Source organism: Orcinus orca, chromosome 2, assembly GCF_937001465.1.
Source record: "Orcinus orca chromosome 2, mOrcOrc1.1, whole genome shotgun sequence".
In the NCBI taxonomy this organism is placed as follows: Eukaryota; Metazoa; Chordata; class Mammalia; order Artiodactyla; family Delphinidae; genus Orcinus; species Orcinus orca.
Window position 1 is genome coordinate 6881079 of NC_064560.1, and position 23944 is coordinate 6905022.

General features: G+C 45.8%; 1 protein-coding gene across 1 annotated transcript in view; it reads left to right on the forward strand.

Annotated features, from left to right (window-relative positions):
- Window positions 1-23944, forward strand: part of FAM171A1 (family with sequence similarity 171 member A1) — a 124775-nt gene that overhangs the window by 93123 nt on the left and 7708 nt on the right. The window contains exon 5 of the mRNA XM_004278598.3: window positions 2042-2218. Within this exon, the coding sequence (XP_004278646.1) occupies window positions 2042-2218 (177 nt within the window). The remainder of the gene's footprint in view (window positions 1-2041; window positions 2219-23944) is intronic.

A 23944-nucleotide genomic window follows, 5' to 3' on the forward strand; every position in this document is an offset into this window, starting at 1 on the left:
AATTGCCTGTGATGTCTTCTAACAGAGAACATTTTAAAGAACATTAAAGCACATGTACCTAGGGCATGTTGCTTTAAAAGAATATGCCCCTCTCTGCAGTGCCGTTCTTCCTTCTGAATGTTTATAGTCGAGTTCGTTCCTTTCTGTAGCCTCGCAGGAAAGCATCTAGTCCAACCTCCTTAGTTTTGCAGATGAGAAAAACAGACCCCGGAGCAGGGAAGTAACTCGCCAGAGGCCACATAAGTAGTCGGTGGCGGGTCTGATACTGGGACCCTGGCTTCCTGGGCCAGGGATGTGCAAGATTATAGGAAGGAAGTCTCGAAAGGGGATGAGTGGGGACAATGGGGATGCCAGCTCTGGGAATCAAGAGGCAGTGTTAAGTGGGACGAAAGGATGATGGGTCTGGAGCACCTTTCTGCTCTACCCGCAGCTTCCCCGGGCAGACTTCCTACCTCGGGTTTGATGAAAGAAGCAGTGCTTCCTGATTGAAAACATTATCTTTAAATTGTTTATGTAAGGTCTAGTAAATTACTTAATCTCTCTTTGTTTTAAGTCCTGTCTCATCTAGAGAGTCTACCAGAGCCTAGAGAGGTACATTGGAGACCTGGCTTTGCTTCTGTGTTGCTTTTGGGCAATGGACACATTTAGGTCCTCCATCCACAAGGTAGTTTGACCAGAAAGATGGTAAATTCTGTGCTTTGGTTGTTCTTCACCCTAAAGTGAAATGGCCACAGGATAAAAAGATTTCAGAACTTGAATCTATGCTTCCAACGTGCACCTTTGGATGAAATCCTCATTTCCATGCCTTTCCCTTCACTGGAAGACAGAGATGGGCATGAATCATAAAAGATGGTGCTAACATTAGCCGTATAGAGATTGCTCTACAAAGGGTTTAGCTCCCACTGGTTGTTCAGACTCTAAAATTCACCAGATTTGTTTTAAATGTTTCAATTTAGTCCTCATTGGAGGTTTGCATTAGCTTGGGTAGTTAGTTGATAGGTAGGTGAGTATATAAGTAGCTTACTAAGAAATCCTATAAATGGTGTTCTAATGTAGCTTACATTTTTCTATCAGTGTGTTTTCATCGTGTTCAAGGGAAGATTTTAAATTATGACCGAATACATTTTGTATGATATATTATATTTCACTGGAGAAAAATTCTTCTCAAATGGACCGCTTAACTGTATAAATACAATGTTGCTCTCATAAGCATTCCCCAGTTTATCTGTAGACAGTCATTAAAGCATTGGCTTGGATAAAAGCCCTCTAATGCAAAATAATTGGTATATTAAATTCCTTTTAAACAGATCAAAATAACAGTGGCAACCAAAATAACTCATAAATATTTCAGATCCAAGTTTTCAATAGTGTACTTTTCGTAGCAGTAAGTTAATATTTTGAAGTACTCCTTGAAGAAATTCACTGCTTTTTTTTTTCCAGCAGTCTCTGATTTAAATCATTTGGTTCCACTATGGTGACCTGCCGGGTCATTAACATGTGTGCAGTGCTCGCTTTGTATAGATGTTGATTTCAGGGATTTCCACACACACCTCTTCTCCCATTATAGACAATCCCTTCTCTTTTGAGGCCCTTGTTTTTGGGGGGAGGGGCGCAGCCTGCGGGATCTTAGTTCCCCGGCCAGGGATCGAACCTGCTGCTCCTGCATTGGGAGTTCAGAGTCTTAACCACTGGACCACCAGGGAAGTCCCTTGAGGCCCTTTTTGAAAGCACAGCACCGTGGTTAGAATCTGCAAACCCAAGCTTGGATCACGTTTGCAGATTCAAACTGGCCTATATCCGAAGACCAGCTCTTATTACTACCCTCTCTGAGCCTCAGTTTGTTTATGTGTAAGATGGGAATTTGACCTACCTTAGAATGTCGTGGTGAGGATTATGTGTGTAAGATGCTGAACAGAGTCCCTGGCTTATAGGAGGCCCAGTCCTCAGTAGATGGTAGCTATGATATTTCTCTGTGAACAGTTTCTGCAGCCCCATGTAAGTCCTGTGTGTGCACGTGATGGAGAATGTCTCTTGCTTCCAGGAAACGGCACCAGGTACGACCTGACCCCCGTCACAGCCGTCAGCGTGCACTTGCTCAGCAACGATGGGACGCCGGTGCTGGTGGATGGCCCCATTTATGTCACCGTGCCCCTGGCCACGCAGAGCAGTCTGAGGCACAATGCCTATGTCACAGCGTGGCGGTTTGACCAGAAGCTAGGTAAGCAGGCTCCTGTGCCAGCCACCGGCTACAGATAACTTCGTTACTGTCTGATTTCCCTTTTAAGAAGCCTGTGCAAGTTCCTTTTCCTTGACATTATTGAATGCTGCTGTTTATGGTGCATTGCATGGCTTCTAGTGGGCAAGTCTTACACGCTCTTTGGAGTTGGGTTTTTTTTCACATTTAAGCTAATCTGCTTGAAAAGAATCTTTAAAGGTTATTAGAACTAAATTGGAGACTAATTAGGAGACTAACCTTTATCCTTTTAGTCTTTAGATGGTCACATGATCTCTCTTGGTCCTGTGTTTGAAAAAAGAAAAACACATTACCAATATTGTACAAAAAAAAAAAAGAAAATAAAAATTACCCATGATCCCACATGTAGAGAAACCCGCTAACAGTATTTTGGATTACAGGCAGACCTCGTTCTGTTGCACTTTGCTTTATTGCACTTCGCAGATACTGCGTTTTATACAAATTGAACGTTTGTGGCAACCCTGTGTTGTCAGATGATGGTGAGCATTTTTTAGCAGTAAAGTATTTTTTAGTTAAAATATGTACATTGGTTTCTTAGGCATAATGCTATTGCATACTTAATTGACTACAGTATAGTGTAACATAATTTTTAATGCACCGGGAAACGAAAAATTCACGTGACTTGCTTTATTGCGATGTTTGATATATTGCAGCAGGTCTGGAACCGAACCCACAGCATCTCCAAAGTGAGTCTGTATTTCCTTCCAGCCATTGCACTATGGGTGTATGTATTAGTTATCTTCTGCTGCGTAACAGATGGCCCTAAAACTCGTAGCTTTAAACAACAGTGAACATCTGTTGTCTCACAGTTTTGGAGAGTCAGGAACCCGGGCACAGCCTAGCTGGGTGGCTCTGGGTCAGGGTCCCTAGATAAAGTTGCAGTCAGACTGTCAACCAGTTCATCTCAGGGTTCAACAGGGGCTGCACGCACGCTTTCAGGCCCCAGCTCCTCACTGGCTGATGGCCAGAGGCTTCAGTGCCTTTGCCACGTGGGCGTCCCGACAGGGCCACTTGCAGCGTGACAGCTAGCTTCCAATAGAGCAAGTGACCCAAGAGAAGTTTACAAATAAACAGAAAGTACAAAAGCACACATGGGCAAAATGGAAGTCACCGTCTTTTATCACCTAAGGTCAAAGTGCCCTCCGCTCCCTTCTTTCCATATGCTGGTGGTCGCAGAGCCCGATGCTGGTACAGTATGAGGTGGACCACACAGGTGTGTGAACACCAGGAGTGGTGGGGGGGGGGGTCACTGGGCCCTCTTAGGGACTGCCTTCCAAAAATACACATTTAACAGAAAGGGGATTATACGCTATGTACTGTTTTATAACTTGCCTTTGAAAACCATTTGTATGTCATGAACATCTTTCCCTAACGTTATTATTCCATAGCAGCCGTTATTCTGCAATGTCAATATTAAGATTGCATGCTATTCCCTTATATGTTTATGTCATAATTCAGTTGCTCAATCCCCTAAGTTAGAAAAAAAATTACTCTTCTTACCAACGTTGTGATAAATATCTTCATAGCAAAATCTTTATACACGGCCATGATTGTTTCCTCAGGATAAAATTTTAGAAGAAGTGGAATTGCTGACTTCAAAAAGTACAAAATTCTAAAGCTTTTAATACATATTTCCAAATTTTCCTCCAGTAGGTTTTACAGTTGACATTCGTAGTAAGAATGTGGGAAGAAGTACGTGCTTGTGTTTCGGGTTTGGACAGCACATTGGTCCCTATACCCTGTTGGTTCTGAATCCCAAACTTGAAAGTCAAACTTGAAAAGACCGGTTTTCAAATAACCCCATTCAGAGTTTTAAACTGTTAGACCACGCGTAAAAATTCTTGGGGGATTTTTGGTGTCAAATGTATTTTCAAAGACACCTAATTCCTTGAGTAGTCAAATTCTAGTTCTAGGAATTTATATTTGGAAATAAATGCTTGTTGGGCTTTCTGGAGTTTGGGGGGAGTTGGGGTTTGTTTTGTTTTGTTTTCCGGTTACTAACAGACCGCGTAATTATTTGTGTGGAATTCATTGGCTTTACCAGATGCACCGAACTTGATGTTGTTAGAAGGATCGCGCTGCTGCGTGGACATGCGGCACTGGGTCATGTGGGCACTTTGTCATTGGCGTGTGTTCTCCACAGCTTGGTGACTTCTTGAGGCACATGGTCCTGATCAGGATGTAAGGAGCCCTGGGCTCCGGGAGAAAGGGACTTGAGGGAACCCCTGGGGAAGACGGGAATTCTGAAGGGAGGAAAGGACGTGGATAACAAAGCAGGGAAAGAAAGTAGGAAGGAGAGGGGAAAGCTTGCACTTGGCCTTCTGAAACCCTGGGTCTGCCACTTGGAAAACTCTAAGGCCTACCTTGGACGAATCACCTGTCCTGTTTCCTCACTTGTACAGGACACACATTGATCGAGGCTCTCCGTCCCTTGTACAGTCTTCCGCTCACGTTGTCCGTCCAGGTTGGGCCCCAACGTGCCAGGGCAGTGCTCTGAAGTAGGGCGTGTGGTTAACAGCAGCAACACTGAGGCACAGTGGATTGGAATTCCAGCTCTGCTGGCCATCAGCTGTGTGGCCCTGGCCAAGTTGTTTAACCTCTCTGTGCCATAGTTTGCTCAACTGTGAGATGGGGATAATAATAGTATCAATACCTAGTGCTGTTATGAAGAGTGTGTTTATCAGTCAGAGAAACAGAACCAGTAGGATGTGTGTGTGTGCGTGTGTGTGTGTGTGTGTGTGAGAGAGAGAGAGAGAGAGAGAAAGGGAGAGAGATTTTACAGTATTGGCTTATGCACTTGAAGAGGCTGGCAAGTTCAAAATCTGCAGTGGCCCAGCAGACTGGAGACCCAGAGAAGAGTTGATGTTGCAGTTTGAATCCGAAGGGCCATGTGCTGGCAGAATCTCCTCTTCCTTGGAGGAGGCCAGCCTTTTCTTGAGGCCTTCAACTGATTGGATGAGGCCCACCTACAGGAAGCGTAATCTGCTTTACTCAGTCTACTGATTTAATTGTTTATCTCATCTTTAAAATACCTTCACAGCAACCTCCAGGCGCGTTTGATCAAATATCTGGGTGCTGTGACCTAGCCAAGTTGACACATCAAATTAAGCACCCCAGGGAATAAATGAGTTAATATTTGTAAGAAGCTCAGTTCAGTGCCTGGTACATGGTACACCCAAAGAGTTTATTCAGGGAACTAAGGTCTCCCCTCCTCTGCAGAAGGGTTTCTCGAACTGTGACCTCTAAACCACTTTCCCAGATTCCCGTTAGCCCAGATCTCTTTTTTTTTTTTTTTTTTTTTGCGGTACGCGGGCCTCTCACTGTTGTGGCCTCTCCCATTGCGGAGCACAGGCTCCGGACGCGCAGGCTTAGTGGCCATGGCTCACGGGTCCAGCCGCTCCGCGGCATGTGGGATCTTCCCGGACCGGGGCACGTACCTGTGTCCCCTGCATCGACAGGCGGACTCCCAACCACTGCGCCACCAGGGAAGCCCCAGCCCAGATCTCTTGAAGGACTGTTCTCATGTGCTGCTTCCACTTCTCGACCCACTGCAGTCCCGTTTCTACCGTCGGCTCTCCTGAAACCACAGTCATGAAGTTAAGCAGCAGCTGCCTGATGGTGGAATCAGGTGACCTCCTCATCCCCTTGGACGTGTCTGCAGCATCGGAGGGTTTCCTTTCTCTAGAGAGGAAGGCCCGCCTCCCTCGGCTCTGTGACTCAGTGTCCCTGGGGTCCTCATCTCCTGTCATATGGGCTCTGCCCCACGCCCAGCTCCTGACTTCCTTTACGTGCAGTCGCTGGGACATCCACCTGCCTCTCACACTCCCACAGCCACCCCGTGCAAGCAAGTCTGCTCTCTGATCTGTGTTCCTGACTGTCCGTTAGGCCTCCATCTTCGGATGTCCTGCAGGAAACTCAGATTCACGTGCTTGACACGGACCCACTGACTCGCTTCACTTCAACCCCTACCCCTGTTCATTTCTGTGTTTCCTCTCTTGGTTAAGGGTGCCATCCACCAGACCATCCAAGTAGAAACCCCCGACTTATCCCCCATTTACTCTTTTGCTTCACCTCCCTGCCCCACCGGCAGCCATGTCTGCTCCCTTGCAAGGTCATGTTGATGTCAAATCAGCGTTTCTCCAACCTACCTTCTCCTCTCCTTCTCTGGTTACCTCTGTCTGGGTGCAGACTCTTCCCTCTTTTCTGGCCAATTCCTGCAGCCGTCTGCCTGTCTTCCTCTCTCCTTCCCTCCACCAGGACTTCGGGGTTGCTTCTTGGGCTGTCTTTCAGAAGCACAGACCCCTTTCCCACATGAGAACATCTCAGAGGTACTCGTCGTGTGGCTGTCCACGCTCGTTGGCACGGCACACAGATCTCTGCAGAGCTGGTCCCTGCCTAGCTCTCCAGCTCGCTCCCAGCCTCTGTTCCCTGCACACCCTCCATCACTCCCACACCAAACCGTTTGCCGTTCCCTGGATGCGCCTGGGTCTCCCTCATCACTTGTCACATTGTGTGAGCAGGACCTCTCCTCTGAAATCCCTTTCTCCATGTGCTGAACAGTAGTTTGGTTTCTCTCGAGCATGTTGTCCATTCAGCAGCGGCACTAGAAGTCTGTGAAGACATGGCCTTGCAGTGTCTCAGTTATTATCTGTGTCCTCACTGAGTCTTCCTCATCTTTGAGTCTTCATGATCACACACAGTCCCTGGCAGTTGCTAGGTGTCTAAGCAGAATGTTTGCTAAATGATTGAATCAGATGGGGAGCTTTTATGTGTTCTAAGATTCAAGGCGGTTTAAGATATTACAATGTAACACTGGTACTTAGAGGCGGTTTAAGATACTACAATGTAACACTGGTACTTAGAGAATAGACATGTGGACACAGTGGGGGAAGGGAGGGTGGGATGAACTGGGAGATGGGGATTGACATATACATACTACCGTGCGTTAAGATAGATAGCCAGTGGGAACGTGTTATAAAACATAGGAAGCTCAGCTCCGTGCTCTGTAATGACCTAGATGGGTGGAATGGGGGGAGGGGTGGGAGGGAAGTCCAAGAGGGAGGGGATATATGTGTACATGTAGCTGATTCACTTCATTTTACAGCAGAAACTAACACAACATTGAAAAGCAATTATACTCCAATAAAAAAAAAGATGACTCTATACACAGAATTTACCTTTACATATCTGTGTATATATATGTTTAATGAAAGAACGGTGCTTTGAGCGCTTGTCTAGAGAGACAGCAGTTATATTGGATTTTCTCCATCCTGGAGCTTCCAACCCTGCTGCTATGATTCTACTCCTTCCTGCCTCTTCATTTTTGAATGTATATAGTTGAATATAGATAAATAAGGCTGGGGTATAAAAGGCTGTATTCCTAATACAGTGATGCTTTCACTAGAGAGTCGTACACAGATATGTCATAACAATATGGCACAGGTCTAGAGAAGCAGCATCCTTGCTCTCATTGGTTTATTTTGTATACAGCTCACAAACAACAAAAGTTTATATAAAAAAAATTTTTTTGATATCTATGGCAGACTGAATAATGCCCCCCCTGAATATCTCCACATCATAATCCCTGGACCCTGTGAATATGACCTTATATGGTAGAGGGACTTTGCAGACGTGATTCAGTTATGAATCTTGAGATGGGGAAATTCTCTCGGATTATCCTCGTGGGCCCACTGTAATCACAACGGTCTGTATAAGCAGGGTGCAGGAGGAATCAGAATCAGAGGAGATGGCAACGTAATGACGGAAGCAGCAATTGGAAGGATGCACTTTGAAAATGGAGGAAGGGGCCACAAGCGAAGGAACAGAGGCAGCCGTGAGAAGCTGAAAAAGGCACAGAAATGGATTCTTCATTCAGAGTCTCCAGAAAGAACCAGCCCTACTGATACCCTGACTTCAGCCCAGTGAAACTGATTTCAGACTGCTGACCTCTAGAGCAATAACGGAATAAATTTGTGTTGTTTTAAGCCCCTAAGTTTGTGGTAATTTATCACAGGCGCAAAAGGAAATTAATATACTATAGAAGTCAGTGAAAACAAAGAAATGTGCAGTGTTATAAAGACTCTGAAATATAAGTTATCCAATTTTCTACTTCCTCTCTGGAAATAATCCCCGTGGCATTATTCCTTTTGTCATTGAGAATCTCCATTGTGTCGTTGATCTCTTCCCACTTAAATGGTCTTTTTTAACTTAGCATCTACAGTGAAAAATGTAACTGCCAATTCCTGGCTCTAACAGATTGTATGTGTGCAGAGAAAAGCCAACATTTGGATAGTCATTCAGAAACGATCAAATGAATTAAAATATGTTTTCTGAAAACTTTAAGATTGGATGGACATTTCAAAGAAACCATATGTTCTTTAACTCACTAAACTCAGTAGAAGCCTACATATTTCATAAGGGGTTTTCTGTTATGTGTAATCAATAATATCATTATTCAGGTAGAAATTAAATTATTGCAGTTAAATGAAAAGTTCCAAGAGTGTATTATAAGATCAGAAAAAAAAATAGGAACACATCTTAAGCACATAGCACTCACTATTTACTAATTATCTGCTATTTATGATTAAGTCAAATATGATAATCACTTCTAACCAGTTTAGCACTTTAATTATCTACTTTTGAGGTATATCAAAGTAATTGCAATTTCAAAATGTTTGACAGCCAGAAATAGCAATTCATGAATCCATTAAGAATTTTTCGTCTAATTAAGTATCGCCAAACTACGGCCTGAAAGCTAAGAATGGTTTTTACATTTTTATTTATTTATTTTATATATTTTGATTGATTGATTGACTGATTTATGGCTGCATTGGGTCTTCGTTGCTGGGCGCGGGCTTTCTCTAGTTGCGTGAGTGGGAGCCACTCTTCGTTGCAGTGTGCGGGCTTCTCACTGTGGTGGCTTCTCTTATTGCAGAGCACGGGCTCTAGGCATGCGGGCTTCAGTAGTTGTGGCACGCGGGCTCAGTAGTTGTGGCTTGCGGGCTCTAGAGCACAGGCTCAGTAGTTGTGGCTTACGGGCTTAGTTGCTATGCACCATGTGGGATCTTCCTGGACCAGGGATCGAACCCGTGTCCCCTGCGTTGGCAGGCAGATTCTTAACCACTGCAACACCAGGGAAGTCTGGTTTTTGCATTTTTAAATGTTTGAAGAAAGAATCAAAAGAAGAAGAGTATCTCATGACACATGAAAGTTAGATGAAAAGTAAGCATCCCTGAATCAATTTTTATTGGGTGCTGTGGACTGAATGTTTGTATTCCCCCCCCACAAAATTTGCATGTTGACATCCTAACCCCCAAAGCCATTAGTATTTGGAGGTTGGGCCTTTGGAGTTGATGAGGTGATGAGGGTGGAGGTCTCTTGAATGGGATTAGTGCCCTTATAACAGGGGCCCCAGAGAACTTTCTCCCGCCTTCCACATGTGAGGACACAGCAAGAAGGCATCATCCGTGAATCAATGATACAGGCTCTCTGTGGACACTGAATCAACCGGCACCTTGATCTTGGACTTCCCATCCTCCAGAACTGTGAGAAATGAATTTCTGTTGCTTGTAAGCCACCCAGTTTATTTTATTACAGCAAGCCAAATGGAATAAGACATGGGAACCCAACCGTGCCTGTTGGTTCATTTGTGGTCTGTGAGTGTTTTTCCTACACCAGCAGAGTTTGAATAATTGCAGCAGAGAGTGTATGTTCTCGCAAACTGAAAAATATTTGCTACCTGGACTATTACAGAACATGTTTGTGACCCTCTGATCTGAGATACATTCAACAGGGGAGCTCTTACTAAAATGCAAGTGTATTCTCCATCTGCAGGGCCGAACAGCGTGCCTGATTCAGTCACAGTCTCTCTGTACTGTTATCCAGGCAGCCTTCCAGCATTTGGCCCCGAGGGACAGCTGATGCTCAGTGATAACACCTTGGTTATAGGGCACGATTTCAAACTCTTAAAGAAAAATGAAATTCTTTTTAAGTTCCATGGGACTTCTATTTGAAAAATAAATCCACATTTTAATGCTAACTCAAATACTTTCATTCCTGACTGCTGGATAACTGAAAGTTTACTCATGAGAGAAATGTAGAGGTACTTCTTTTCTTTTTTCTTTTTAGATTTCACATATCTGTGATATCATATGGTATTTGTCTTTCTCTGTTTGGCTTTCTTCACTTAGTATGATAATCTCTGGGTCCATCCATGTTGCCGCAAATGGCGTTATTTCATTCCTTTTTTATGGCTGAGTAATAGTCCATTGTGTGTGTGTATATATGTATGTATGTGTGTATATATGTATGTATGTATATATATACACACGCGCATATATGTGTATATATATATACATACATATATATATATATATATATATATATATATATATATAAATACACACACACTACATCTTCTTTATCCATCCCTCTGTTGATGGACATTTAGGTTGTTCCCATGTCTTGGCTATTGTGAATAGTGCTGCAGTGAACATAGGGTGCATGTATCTTTCTGAATTACAGTTTTCTCAGGATATATGCCCAGGAGTGGGATTGCTGGGTCATATGGCAACTCTATCTATATTTAGTTTTTTGAGGACCCTCCATACTGTTCTCCATAGTGGCTGTATCAATTTATATTCCCACCAGCAGTGCAGGAGGGTTCCCTTTTCTCCACACCCTCTCCAGCACCATTAGAGAGGATCAGTATTTGGTGCTATCATTTATCACAGTTTTCTTTTTCTTTTTTTTTTTAACGGCCACAGTTGTCTTTTTTTTTGGGGGGTGGGGGGAACAGGCAAAGAATTTCCCATTATAATAATGAGCATCTCTATATTTTAACCCACGTGTTCATCCGAGGGTGACCTAATAGATTAACAGTCTCCTAGAACGTAAGTAAAGTTGGATTTTGTTTCGTGTGTTACAGCGGTATGAACTGGCTGATTATGGTATGCACTCTCAGAAAAATGATTTTTTTAAGAAGCCTGACTTGCACATATTAGAATCGAAACTTTTGCCACATTTATGGGCAATGCTGATTTTGCTGACGCTACCGTGTTAAAATGCCACTGGATTTATGGTGCGAGGGAGGCCTCTGTTTAGTGAGTGTAAGTCTTTTCCTTTGAGGAATTACCAGATTTTTTAACCTAGATCTTCTAAAGGTGCTGTCTCTTTTGAAAAGTTGTACAGTGCCAGTGCCTGGGGCCTGGGTGTCCAGGCGTGTCTGAGGGGGTGGGATAAAGTGACCTTATCGGTCACGTTCAGGGGCCAGTTTAACCTTTGAAAGAAGCAGCTCTCCTCCCCTAGTCTGGCAGGTGCAGTTTTGTGGGTCATGGTGAGTGCACCTTAGCTGAGGCTTTCTGGACAGTACGAGATGGCGTGTCAGCTCAGCTTCACAGGCATTTACTCTCTTCAGCCTGTAACTGGGACAACAGATGGCTGTCCATGTCCTGGGTGGTGCCCTGGGGAATGGTCACTTATGAATAAGCAAACCAGGTCAGTGGTTTGAATTGAAAGTGACTGACTGACCTTGAGTGGCAGAGAAATCACGATTTAAGATCCTCTATGCAATAAGTTTCTGCTGTTTCACAATAAGTTATGTGGCTTGAAGACTCTCATTCTAATGAGGTGACAGAAATAAAAGCAGATTCCAAGTGAAGCTACATTGCAGGATCCAGTTTTAACTGCCTTCCCAGAATGCAGCCTGCAGAGTGGTGTGCGTTGCTATAGAAATGGTGGTTACTGAACCAGCTTCTTATCACGTATGGTGCACACGTATCGGGCCCTCAGCAATACCCGCTCATAATTGGCCTGTAGTGGATTCATCTCTGCGTAGGTGATGAGCCTTACTGCTGATGCTGTGCTCACTGAACTAGTCCTTTTAGGTAAGTCATGGCCAGCCTGCCCTTGAAGGTGGAGCTTGATTTAAAATACAGATCTAAGATTTTGTTCCATTTCATTGTTTTTCGGGGGGAGAAAGGGATGGGAGTTCTTAAAGCACTAAATTCTGTTTGTCACTTTAAGCAAATGAAAATAGTATTACTGGTGTGTCTTTTTCTCTATCATGAGCCATGCGTCTTACATAGGAGGTGACATATTGCCATGCAGAGGTGTAGTGATTGAATTACAAGAATGAACTGTAGTGCATCGGGTGGGCAAAAGTTAGAACAAAAGAAGGGAGTTCATGTTTCTAACAGTTCAGTATGTATTTACATGTGTGATGTTAATTTTAGAACCATGTGTATCATCTTTATAATTTTTTTTTCAAAAAGAACAGACTCAATAGTTAATGGAATCAAACAAAGAAGGAAGCAGACTTACCTGTCAAAGTACAATGTCAGTATATCCTTAAGAAAGATGATCTGAAATGGGTCTTCTGAGGATGAAGGTGATTTGTTAGAAACAAAGAAAGAATTCTCAGGAAGAGTCTCTATGTTCCCAGATGTTAAAATTGCCCATAAAAGTGAATTGGGCTTCCTTTAGATATAGGAGGGGAGAAAAAGATAATGCACCTGCAAAGAAAGCTGACTGAAGTGATGTAACAAATCAAAAAGAACCCTGAAGGTGTAGGACTTAATTTGGATAAACGATACCGGTCCGGCGAAAACTTTGGCCACAGATCTTGACTGCCAGGTGGCCAACAAACTGTGATCTGTTTTTCAGACACAGATTGGTGTCTTTTGACCACTCCGGACCATCAGCATCACAGTTGGGATATTCCACCCCTGCTGACCAAGTGGAACGGAGTCCGGCCACGGAACATGTGGGCTGTCCGTGGGGAGACCGAGTGCAGAATGATCTCAGAACATGGACATTTGTTTTCTGATGTTGCCTAGCAACTCAAAAAACACTGTCGCTAACATCAGTCCATTCCTAAAAATTGTTAAGCCTTTTGTGTTTGTAGCCATACGCCCCAACAGCAACAAAAAAGAGAATTTTTAGAAAACAACACCATCACATTAGGTATATTGTAGCCATGGTTCAGGGCCGCTTTTGTTTTGAAACCCTATTCTTAGAGACTTAATTTTTCTGAAGGATCCTTTTATATAGAATGAGAACTTCCCATGCTTGAGTTGCACAGAAACAGTTTTTGGAAAGCGTAACAAATGATGGTCGCCCGCTTTGCGGCCTTAGAGTGTACAGATCCATGTTCCTCCTAAAAGAAAATGTCTCATGTTATAGTCAGCCCTCAATTACCACTTACGGAATATTCACTTTGTGGATTATCTGTGGCAAGTGTGTATCCTCCAGTGACTTGCCCACCACCTGGAAGCCTCAGAGCTGCCTTGCTTTGCTACCACGTGGCCTGGATTTTAAGCACTGCATCTAACATGCTCGTTCTAAGATCAGCCTGGGTGAAAAATAACTAGGAAGGCAAAGCTGCCACATCATTTATTTTAAAACCAAATATTTTATAAATGTCTCCTGTTTTCAGTGATCTCCACTGGCATGGGTAATTAAAAGGTAAAATTATCTTTGATTTGAATATTGTACTGGTTGTACAGCATTTGGCAGGAGTGTATAGAACACAGGTAGCCTGTAGCCCAGCAATTGAGACAGCTTGGACATGAACAATGGCTCCTCTGGATCTTGAGCAAGCCCTTTAGCCTCTCAGGGCCTCAGTTTTCTCATCTATAAAATGGGCATAATAATAGCTATCATCCCCATCTCATAGAACTGTCGAGAATGGAGAGCCCTTACAGTGGTGCCTGGCACTGGGGAAAGTGCTCTCTGAATGTTAGCCATTATTATAATCATCACTGCCCTTATTCAGCCCATATGTAGTTTGTGCATTTTGGGTAAAGCGTGTTATAAGGAGGACAGACAAGTACAGTGAAGTCTTAGTGTCTTTAAACGGAATTTCCAGTCTCAGCGAAGGCTGCTTTGTAGCTGGTATGCCTGGACATCCAGTCTAATTGGTTGGTACTCTTGTTCTACTAGTTGTCCCATATTTTGAATGTCATTGCTGTCTCCCTATTTCTAAATGACTCAAAGTTCAGAATAGGTGTTGCCTTTTAATTTGACTCGAGATAATGTACGTAAAGCACCTAGCGCATTGCCAGGCATGTATTAAGTTCTCAATATCGTGGTTCTTTTTACCCCTTCTCTTGAATCACCCCTTTAAAATCATTTGCATAAACACACATGCACATGCATACACAGAACACACACATCGAACCAACCCAGCCCACACAGAATGTGCTGCGTTAGAGGTTTCTGCAGAAGTGTGCTTGCTGGCTCTCATTATGACCCGCAGTGGAGTTGTACACGGCAGCCCCCCCATTTCACATGGTGGGCAGTTTGAAATACGCCTATGTTGAAGGGGAAGAAAAATAGGACTGTTTGGGGAAAGCATTTTTTTGCCTACCCATTCTCAGCTGAGCTTACTCATTAGCAAAACAGGTGTGACCATAAACCAACATTTTTCATCACTGTGCTCAAAGCAGCCCTAGAGGTTGGGGGACTACATTCTTTCTTAATCAGAAAGAAGCCGAAATTCAGCCCAGGGAAGTACCTGGCACACATGTACAGTATGCTGGGAAGGGAGAAGGGGAGACACAAAACATGGTTTCCTTCAGACTTCAAATCCTCTTCCTGTTCTAGAATCTCCGATTTTGGTACATTCCTGCTTCTGTGCCAAGACTTAATGTGGCTTAATAGAACGATGGACTGGATCTGGGTTTACAAAACAACAGTCCATTCCCAGATGTTTTGTTTGGCCCATACAGTCGATTTAGGGGCATTTATTTGTTTGTTGTGTTTTAATTTACTGTCAACATTTAAATATTGAAAGATTTCCTGAGGAATTCTGTTCTTGGCTTCTCTTTTTTTTTTTTTTTTTTTTTTTTGCGGTACGTGGGCCTCTCACTGTTGTGGCCTCTCCTGTTGCGGAGCACAGGCTCCGGACGCACAGGCTCAGCGGCCATGGCTCACGGGCCCAGCCGCTCCGCGGCATGTGGGATCTTCCCGGACCGGGGCACGAACCCGTGTCCCCTGCATCGGCAGGCGGACTCTCCACCACTGCGCCACCAGGGATTGGCTTCTCTTTTTAAAAGTTGAACAATTCGTTCATTACAGCAGATAGATAGTAAACATCTTCTTTGTGCCAGATTCTACTCTGTCCTAGGCTCTTCGGATAAAGCAATTACAAAACAAGCCAGGGAAGGTCCCTGTAATTATGAAGTCTTTGTTGCAAATGGAGGAGACAGACAATGCACCAGTTTATTACTTCATTGGCATGAGTGCTGTAAGACAGGTAAGCAGGGTGATGTCGGGGAGAATGGTTGGCTGGTCAGAACCTATGGAGGAGTGATATTTGAGCTGAGATCCCAAAGATACCTCTGAGTCTAACATGGGAATGTCTTGGGGGGCAGCACATTCTGGGCAGAAAAAAAAATGGTCAACACAGAGGTCTTAAGATTGGAACCAATTTGTCCACAACCACAGCAGCCAGTTCACTGAGAGGCACTGCCCCTTCAAGCATCTGGAACAAACTCAGATAAGTAAGTGTGTGTCAGCTCCCCGTCGGTAATCTGACAAGTGACTAGATTATTTCTGGAATATAGTAGAAATATTTCTGAAGTTGTTTCAAGTACTGGCCACCCCGTTGGTGTACCCCGGAAACATTGTGGGAAATGGTCTTAGGGTTTTCTGAAAGGGTCGCCACACGCCACAAAAGTGCAAACCGTCTAGAGCTTTGCTACTCAAAGAGTGGTCTGTGGACGGGGAGACTGTTCGAACTGCAGAATCTCATGCTTTGCTCCAGACCCACTGGATCAGAATGTGCATTTTAACAAGATCTCCACTGTAACAAGCTCTTGAACAAGCACTGGTTGAGAGCATCTTACCACATCTGTCCAGATGTTTGTTGCCTTCTCTGTTCTGCCACCCTTCGTTTTGAGCGGGTTTTCTAAATGCTGGGGATTTGTGGCTGTGCCTCCCAGAGTCCTGGTCTGGGTCCCCCACCCAGTCCCATCTGACATGTAATTGCAGGATGGATGTTGGATTTAGTGGGTAATGAACAAAATTTCTCTCCATATGGGCTTAATTAGCCAGTACTCCGATGCTGCTTTCTGGAAATTTATACATACCTATCGTAAATTCAAAATTCTCTCATTAAATTTTATTAATGCTATTATGCATGCTGATACTCTGGCCACCTATTTAAGGCATGCGCTTTCTCTAGCTCTGCCAGAAGCGTTATGGTTTCCCATTACTGCCCTCTCCTAAAATTTGTTTCAGTAAGTCTTGTGATCGCTCAGCTAAAGCTGAAAGGGAAAAAAAAAAAAAATCAGTCACTTAGATTAAATTTATTTTTAAGAATCCATTCCTCAAAATTTACCCTAAAAATACCCAGGGAACATGTTGTAGCTGAATACAGATGCATTTCTTGTTTTAATTTCTAATAATTGATTATATCTGTGATTTTATGCTTTGAACAGAAGGTCATTGGTTGTAGTGTGTTGCCCTTAATTTTATTCTTGTTTAAACGGGTCCTGAAATGTACTTGCCGGAAGCTACAGGAATGCAACCATCTGTACAGGACTTTCACTCTTCAGTTGCATTGCTTTCAACAAGCATGGTTAGGTAATTGACCACCAGGTAAACACTTTGCAGTGTAATTAACAAGGAATGTATCCTCCTCACAGACTTCATGAAAAAATAATTCCAAAAAAGGGAACATAGCTATTCAAAGGCATAGACTTTAATTTGGGAAAAAAAGAAGGCTACTCCACAATGTCATAAAAATTGACACTGTCGCTGTTTCTGCTCTACTGATTAATGTGACTTAAGGGCGGATGGACTTTTCTGGGTGATCTCGTCCCACTAAAGTTTTGTTAAAGCATGTGATAAAAGAGGCTCAGACCTTGACACTGCTAATCGTACATCTGGTAGAAAAATATAGTAGAGGTTATAGCTTAAGATAATGCAGATGGTAATCCTGGGAAATAAGTCTGTGCTGGTTTCTAGAGAAATCCAGCATATTCCGGAAGCTGGGGAACCCCTATGATTATAAGTAGCAATAATAGTAATAACTGTTCGCTGTGGATCTGAGCGGTACATACCTCTTAAGAGGACTGCCCTCAAATGAGCTAATGCCCACGCCATCCTGATCATTCAGCAAGAGTCACCACAGCCCAAGCGAGGAGACAGTCATTGGCCAAAACCAACAGCTGAAGGGCAGGACAGCAGAGGTTCCTACTGTCCAAATTCATGCGTGTGTCATGCATTTACGTCTCACCTCTCGCCATGAACGTTCCCAAGTAGTTCACAGTGAACCATTAAGTCGTAGGAAGAGACATGGCTCTATTTCACAGAGTGAATATTCACCTTTTAATTGATAGAACTTTTTTGAGATGGGTTTTCTGCGTGGCTGTGGCATTTCTTCATGTCCCAGCGTACAGGCCTAGTAGAACTCACTGCAGCCTCTTTCAGGAAAAATACATCAGCTAGGATATGTTAGCTGCACAGGGTAGTAGAATCCCCAACTACAAGTGCTTAAATGATGAGACCATTTATTTATGTGACAAAGGAAGTGTGAAGCAGCCATCCCCCAGCTGGGCCATCCTCTGCGTGTCCTTGGGTCACACAGCTGGAAAGTGGCAAAGCTGGGATTCACATGCGGGGTTATCTTAGGCCGGGCAAGTCGTCTATGCACTCATTCGGCCCTTGATCGTACTGGACTTTTATCTGCCCAGTGTCCTGAGGTGTGACATGGTCACAAGTCCCGGTATAAGAGCAATGACTTCTTTCTCTGTATATTGGCGAAGGCGCAAGATGCCAGCTTCAATGTGTAATCTGTTAAAAGGGCAGGTTTTCACTTATAGTTTCCTTTTCAAAATCAGTAGTGCTCATCCTAACAGGGTTTTTCTGCTTGTTACCAAATGCTGAGATGAGCTCGTGCAGCTGATAAAATAGGGGCTTCTGGGCAGAATAAGTGAGCCAGGCAGAAAAAGCAAGGCAAATCTGATCCGTATCAGTTGTATTCTAATTAGACATTATATTTTTGGCCCTTTTTCATATTTTAGAGTTCTTTTCCCTTTCAATAGACATTTGTTTAAATTTTGAACTCAGTGTTCTTTATATTTTGCAAATAAAAGCTGCTTTCATTCCTGCTTGGTAACCAAGCAAGAAAACGGCACCCTTGGTGATCGCTAAGAGACTCCATCAGATCTTACAGACGAGCATAAGGCGTGTCTTTTTCAGCCTGTCAATTATTGTGTGTAATACTCATTGCAGTTAAATATAGCTTCCAAGTTAAAATCTTGTGGTGCTTTATACACACAACGAACCTTGCCAGCAGAATACATAACTAACACGCTTTCAAAAGATGAGGGCAGGGGCTTCCCTGGTGGTCCAGTGGTAGAGAATCCGCCTTACAATGCAGGGGACGCGGGTTCGATCCCTGGTTAGGGAACTAAGATCCCACATGCCGTGCGGCAACTAAGCCCACGTGCCACAACTACTAAGCTCAAGAGCCTCAACTAGAGAGCCTACGTGCCGCAAACTACAGGGCGCCTTGGAGCCTGCGCACCACAGCTAGAGAAGAGAAAACCTGTACGCCACAACTACAGAGAATCCTGCGCCGCAGCAAAAGATCCTGCATGCCTCAACAAAGATCTCGCGTGCTGCAACTAAGACCCAAGACAGCCAAAAATAAATAAAATAAATGAGTAATAAACAAATCTTTAAAAAAATAATAAAAAAAAAGATGAGGACGGTTTTTCAACAAAGTATTTCTCCTTGAAAAATCTTTCCATTGTGCAGGGTTTCACTCTAGAGAATAAGAATTCAGACAAAAACCTATCTGAGGAGGGCTTCTCTGGTGGCGCAGTGGTTGAGAGTCCGCCTGCCGATGCAGGGGACACAGGTTCGTGCCCCGGTCCGGGAAGATCCCACATGCCGTGGAGCGGCTGGGCCCGTGAGCCGTGGCCGCTGAGCCTGTGCTCCGCAACGGAAGAGGCCACAAGAGAGGCCCGCGTACCGCAAAAAAAAAAAAAAAGAAAAGAAAAAAATAAAACCTATCTGAGGATGTGTGTTGAAGAAACTTGGATTTAGCATATCTCTGTTCCACGTCTGGATTTGTCTCTCATGTGGCTGCCTGTGGAGTTTATTCTAGATGCAGTCTTTGCAGGTGGGTTATCTAGTCCCCAGTAGTAGGTGCCCCTGGTGGGGAGTTGGGGGTCATTGGTGGTGAGGAAGCAGAGCTGATAACAGAACCGCTGATAACAGTGTGTAGGAAGGGTGGGGGAGGGGAGGGGAGGAGCGAGGAAAACACATTTGTGGGTGGGAGTATTTAGCATAAGAGCAAACAACTTCGTTCCTCAGTAGGGACCTAAGCACATCAGTATTTTAGGACCAGCATCAGTTGATCATAATCATGACCCTGTATTATCATGAAAAACATCAAAATTATATTCAACTTTATAAGGCAGGAGTAAATGATACTTTTTAGAATTACAGAAAATTGCCTTTTCAAACTTTGGCAAATAAGACCCAAGTTCTGTAGAAGAATAGCTTCCAAACCGTGTTCAGGAGATGTCTTGGGGGTTGTGCCGGGGGTGGGGGGGGCGGTTCTCGTCACTTGTTTGCAGAGAAGCTTGTCTTTTTTTTTTTTTAATTTTTTTAAAAATAAATTTATTTGTTTATTTTTGGCTGTATTGGGTCTTCATTGCCGCGTGCGGGCTTTCTCTAGTTGCAGCCAGCAGGGGACTCCTCGTTGCGGTGCGCGGGCTTCTCATTGCGGTGGCTTCTCTTGTTGCGGAGCATGGGCTCTAGAGCGCAGGCTCAGTAGTTGTGGCTCACGGGCTTAGTTGCTCCGTGGCATGTGGGATCTTCCTGGACCAGGGCTCGAACCCATGTCCCCTGCTTTGGCAGGCGGATTCCCAACCACTGCACCACCTGGGAAGTCCCGAGAAGCTTGTCTTTTATCCGTTTTATATATTAATTTCTTAAATTTTCTTAATACAAAGGTACCATTAAAGAGAAAGAGTTCAAATGCTTTGAAATCTGATGATCTAGAAATTTCAGTACTGCGGAATTTCATCCCTCGGTGATGCTAGAGGGATCGCTCTCCCACCTTCACACACATAAGAGTCCCAGTAATGGACGCAGCACGGGGCTCCATCAGCACAGAGACGCACACGGCCGCCAGCCCGCCTGCTCCTGGCACACCCGCTTTACAGCCAGCCACCCTCCCTGGGCAGTGGCCGCCGTTAATGAAGGTGGCAGCCTGGCTGGGCTGGCGTTGTGGAGCACAAGGAAGCATGGCACCCTCCTCCTACCTGCACACCTTCACCAGGTGACCCACCTTGAGACCTGCCTGGACGGCCCGCTTGCGAAGAGCCCGGGGGAGTCGGCAGGAAGCCCCGTTATGCTGTTATGACCTCAGCAGCTGCCCTAATGTCCGGACCACAGGGGAGACAAGCTTATTGACCCTGGCAGCCCTACCAGCAGCTGTGATGACCAAGGGGTGTTCAGAGGCTGGCCCCACCCGGGAGGGAGGGGAACAAGCCAGTGGCCTTGCACTTGGAATTTTCTAAGCAGGAGCAACCCGGGTCTTCCCACAGAGATGGAAGGGACCCGCTCCTGGTACCCTGTCCGCGGGTCTGGCGGTCATATAACCTGCTCAACAAAAGAGACTCTCCAGAGGTCTGTTTGTCCGGCTGTCCGGTCACCAGTGACCATTCCCGGCGCTGGCTCTCCAGCCATGAGCACAAGAATCTCTTACGAGTGCGGAGGTTCCTCAGGTGGGAAAACAGCCTCACACCACAGCATCAGGATTTCAGTAATGAGAAGCATATGTTTCTAGTACACAATTCATTAATTCTTGTGTTCCCTGTAGCTAATTTCCTACACAGAAAGCTTGGAAATGGCTTTTGCCAATAACAACGTGATTGCCGAATCCCAAGACAGCGCTGCCCTTTATTCATTGTACACATGTATGTTTCACAGAAAACTTAGGCTGAAATAGATGCCTCTTTCCCAGCTGGCTTTGTTCCCTCTGGTCTGAAAGAGTAGAATCCCAAGCTTAACTGCATTTCCTGCCAGCCACACCCACCTTTGCACAGGAGGTCATCTGATATTATTCGAGGGGAAATGGGGAGTTTGCACGTCTGGCTTTCACCCTCAAGTACTGTCACGTTCCCACGCCACGGATGTGTCTGGGTGTTGAGAAGACAAAGGGAACATAGGATGAGGGTTAGCAACTTCGGCGAGGTATGCTTTGGAAAACGGGTGATGTAGTGACACGTGCCCTGGGGTCGCCGAGACCTGGAAGGTCCCTGCGCGCAGGAGGGACTCAGGATGGACACAGGATGTGACTTGAATCTTGAAGGGTGGGTAGATTTTTGGAAGAGAGGAAAAGCATGTGAGGTTGGAATAACAGTTGAGGGCAAAGTCACAGCCTCTGGTAAAAGTGTGTGTTGTGAGGACCAACCTGGGAAGAACTGGGGGTGGGGGCGGGTGGCCTTCCATTGCTAATGGCGCCGGAAGCCCTGCCCAGCCGTCCCCAGTCTCTGTCCCTCCCGTTCCCCGGGCCAGTAACTTACCATGCCTCTGTGCATGCTATTCCCTCTTTTTTCTCTCTGCTCCTGGCCACCCTCCACCCCGGTGACAGTCCTGCCTGTTCACCGGAGCCCAGCTCGTCCCAGCCTTCTCTGCCCACCGCAAGAGGCACTCGTTCTTACTGAGCTCCCAAAGCAGCTTGTACTGCGCCTTTCCCTGGCTCTTCTGGCTCCCACAAGCATCACAGGCTGGACTTGCGGGCCTGTTAGCTGGGGGCGGGGTGTGTGTGTCCGTCCACCCTTTAGGCTTGTTCCCAGTGTAACTGGGAGGTGTTTTAAAACCCCTTTTCCAGGGCTTCCCTGGTGGCGCAGTGGTTGAGAGTCCGCCTGCCGATGCAGGGGACCCGGGTTCGTGCCTCGGTCCGGGAAGATCCCACGTGCCGCAGAGCGGCTGGGCCCGTGAGCCATGGCCGCTGAGCCTGCGCGTCCGGAGCCTGTGTTCCGCAACGGGAGAGGCCACAACAGTGAGAGGCCCGCGTACAGGTTAAAAAAAGAAAAAAAAGCCCGTTTCCAGTTGGCTGTGTCGTAGAAAGCCAAGGCGACTTAGCCATCCAGGTAGGTGGCTCGCCCTTGAGTGAGCGCTCAGGGCTCTGAGCTTCCAGCTGTTTTCCTCTGGTCGCCTTTAGCCTAACCTAATCCGCTCCACTTGAAGAGCAGTGACTCAAGAGGGAAACTGCAAACCAAAGAGTGCAGGCGGCTTCCTGGCTGATAGGAGATCCTGGCAGGGCCACTCCTGTGGGAGCGCGTGTGGGAGTGGGGTCGGGTGTGTAAGTCATGAGCTAAACAGCATGGGATCCCCGAGGGGAAAACCGGAAGTGGTGGCAAACCATCCGTTCGCTGCCTTCAGGCGAGCTTTCTGACCCGACGCAGAACCACGTTAGCCGCCTGTGTCACATGCTCCCTGTTTCCATGTTCTCAGCAGCCCTGTGGAGTGAGTGATGCTCGGAGTGGCTGGACCACCTCTGGGTTGATGCTCTTCAGCACGTGAATCTGAAGTGAGCATCCTCATCCTCACTTTGGAAACCTTCCAGCGTATATTCTCGTCTCACTTGACTTGAAATCCTCTGGGGCCATGATTCAGCCTGTTGCAGGGGGCAGTCAGGCTACGCAGGGCACCCGCTGACGCCTGGCCTCTTCCCATCTTCCTTCTTTGTTCACCTTCTGTCTTCGAGGATGAGGAGGGGGAGGAGGGGGAGGGGAGGAGATGGAGGAGGAAGAGGGGGAGGAGATGGAGGGGGAAGGGAGGAGGGCTGTGGGAGGCGTTGCTGGGGCACCTTTCCACCCCCTACATCTGAATGTTGCTATGGCAACTGATAGGCCCTAGGAAGTCTGCCAGGTGTTGCTTCTTTTCTCAGGAGGGAAAGAAAACTGCTCTTGCCACGTCGGTGATGTGTATACCTAGGAAAGGCTGGGATTTGGAGACTGGAAGGTGGAATATTTGGTGCACAGCTGGCGCATTTAGTCCCGGAGGGGACAGGATTCCACATGCAGCCATTTCAGGGGGTGGGTGATCATAGGAGGAACCCCGTGTGAGAGACCCGTGTCTCCGGGCTGGTGGGGACCTAGCCAGCAATCTCCCTTGCTCCCCGGCTCTCAAAGCAAGGTTCTCTGCAGGTGAGACAGGTGACAGCCAGGCAGCCTTGGGCGACCGGCTCCTGGAAACCTTACAAAGTAAAAAAGTTCTCAAACGCTGGCAGGTTTCGTAGGAGATGCGGCAGGGCAGAGTGGAAGAAATAGCACCGGCCTTGAGGCCAGACACACAGAGAGACCTAGTCTGCCCCTGCTCTGCCCTCTACCCCTGGGAGGCCTCGGAAGAGTTCCGTGTCTCACCAGTGTCCAGTGTCTAAAAGGGGAAAATAAGTCCTCCTCTGTAGGGTCGCTGTGAGAACCGTAGATAGCTTGTATAGGAAGCACATTGCTGCGACGGGCCAGCACACAGAGGTGCTCACTACTGTGAGCTACTAGTTACAGTAGTGACTGAAGACAGCCCTAACTAGTATCTCACAGTAGTGACTGAAGACAGCCCTGACCTGGACGTACTCCATGTCTCCCAGCATCAGAACCAACTAGAAGCTTCTTAAAATACTCGCCTAAGCCAGTCTTATGGGTTGGAATTTGCAAAGAT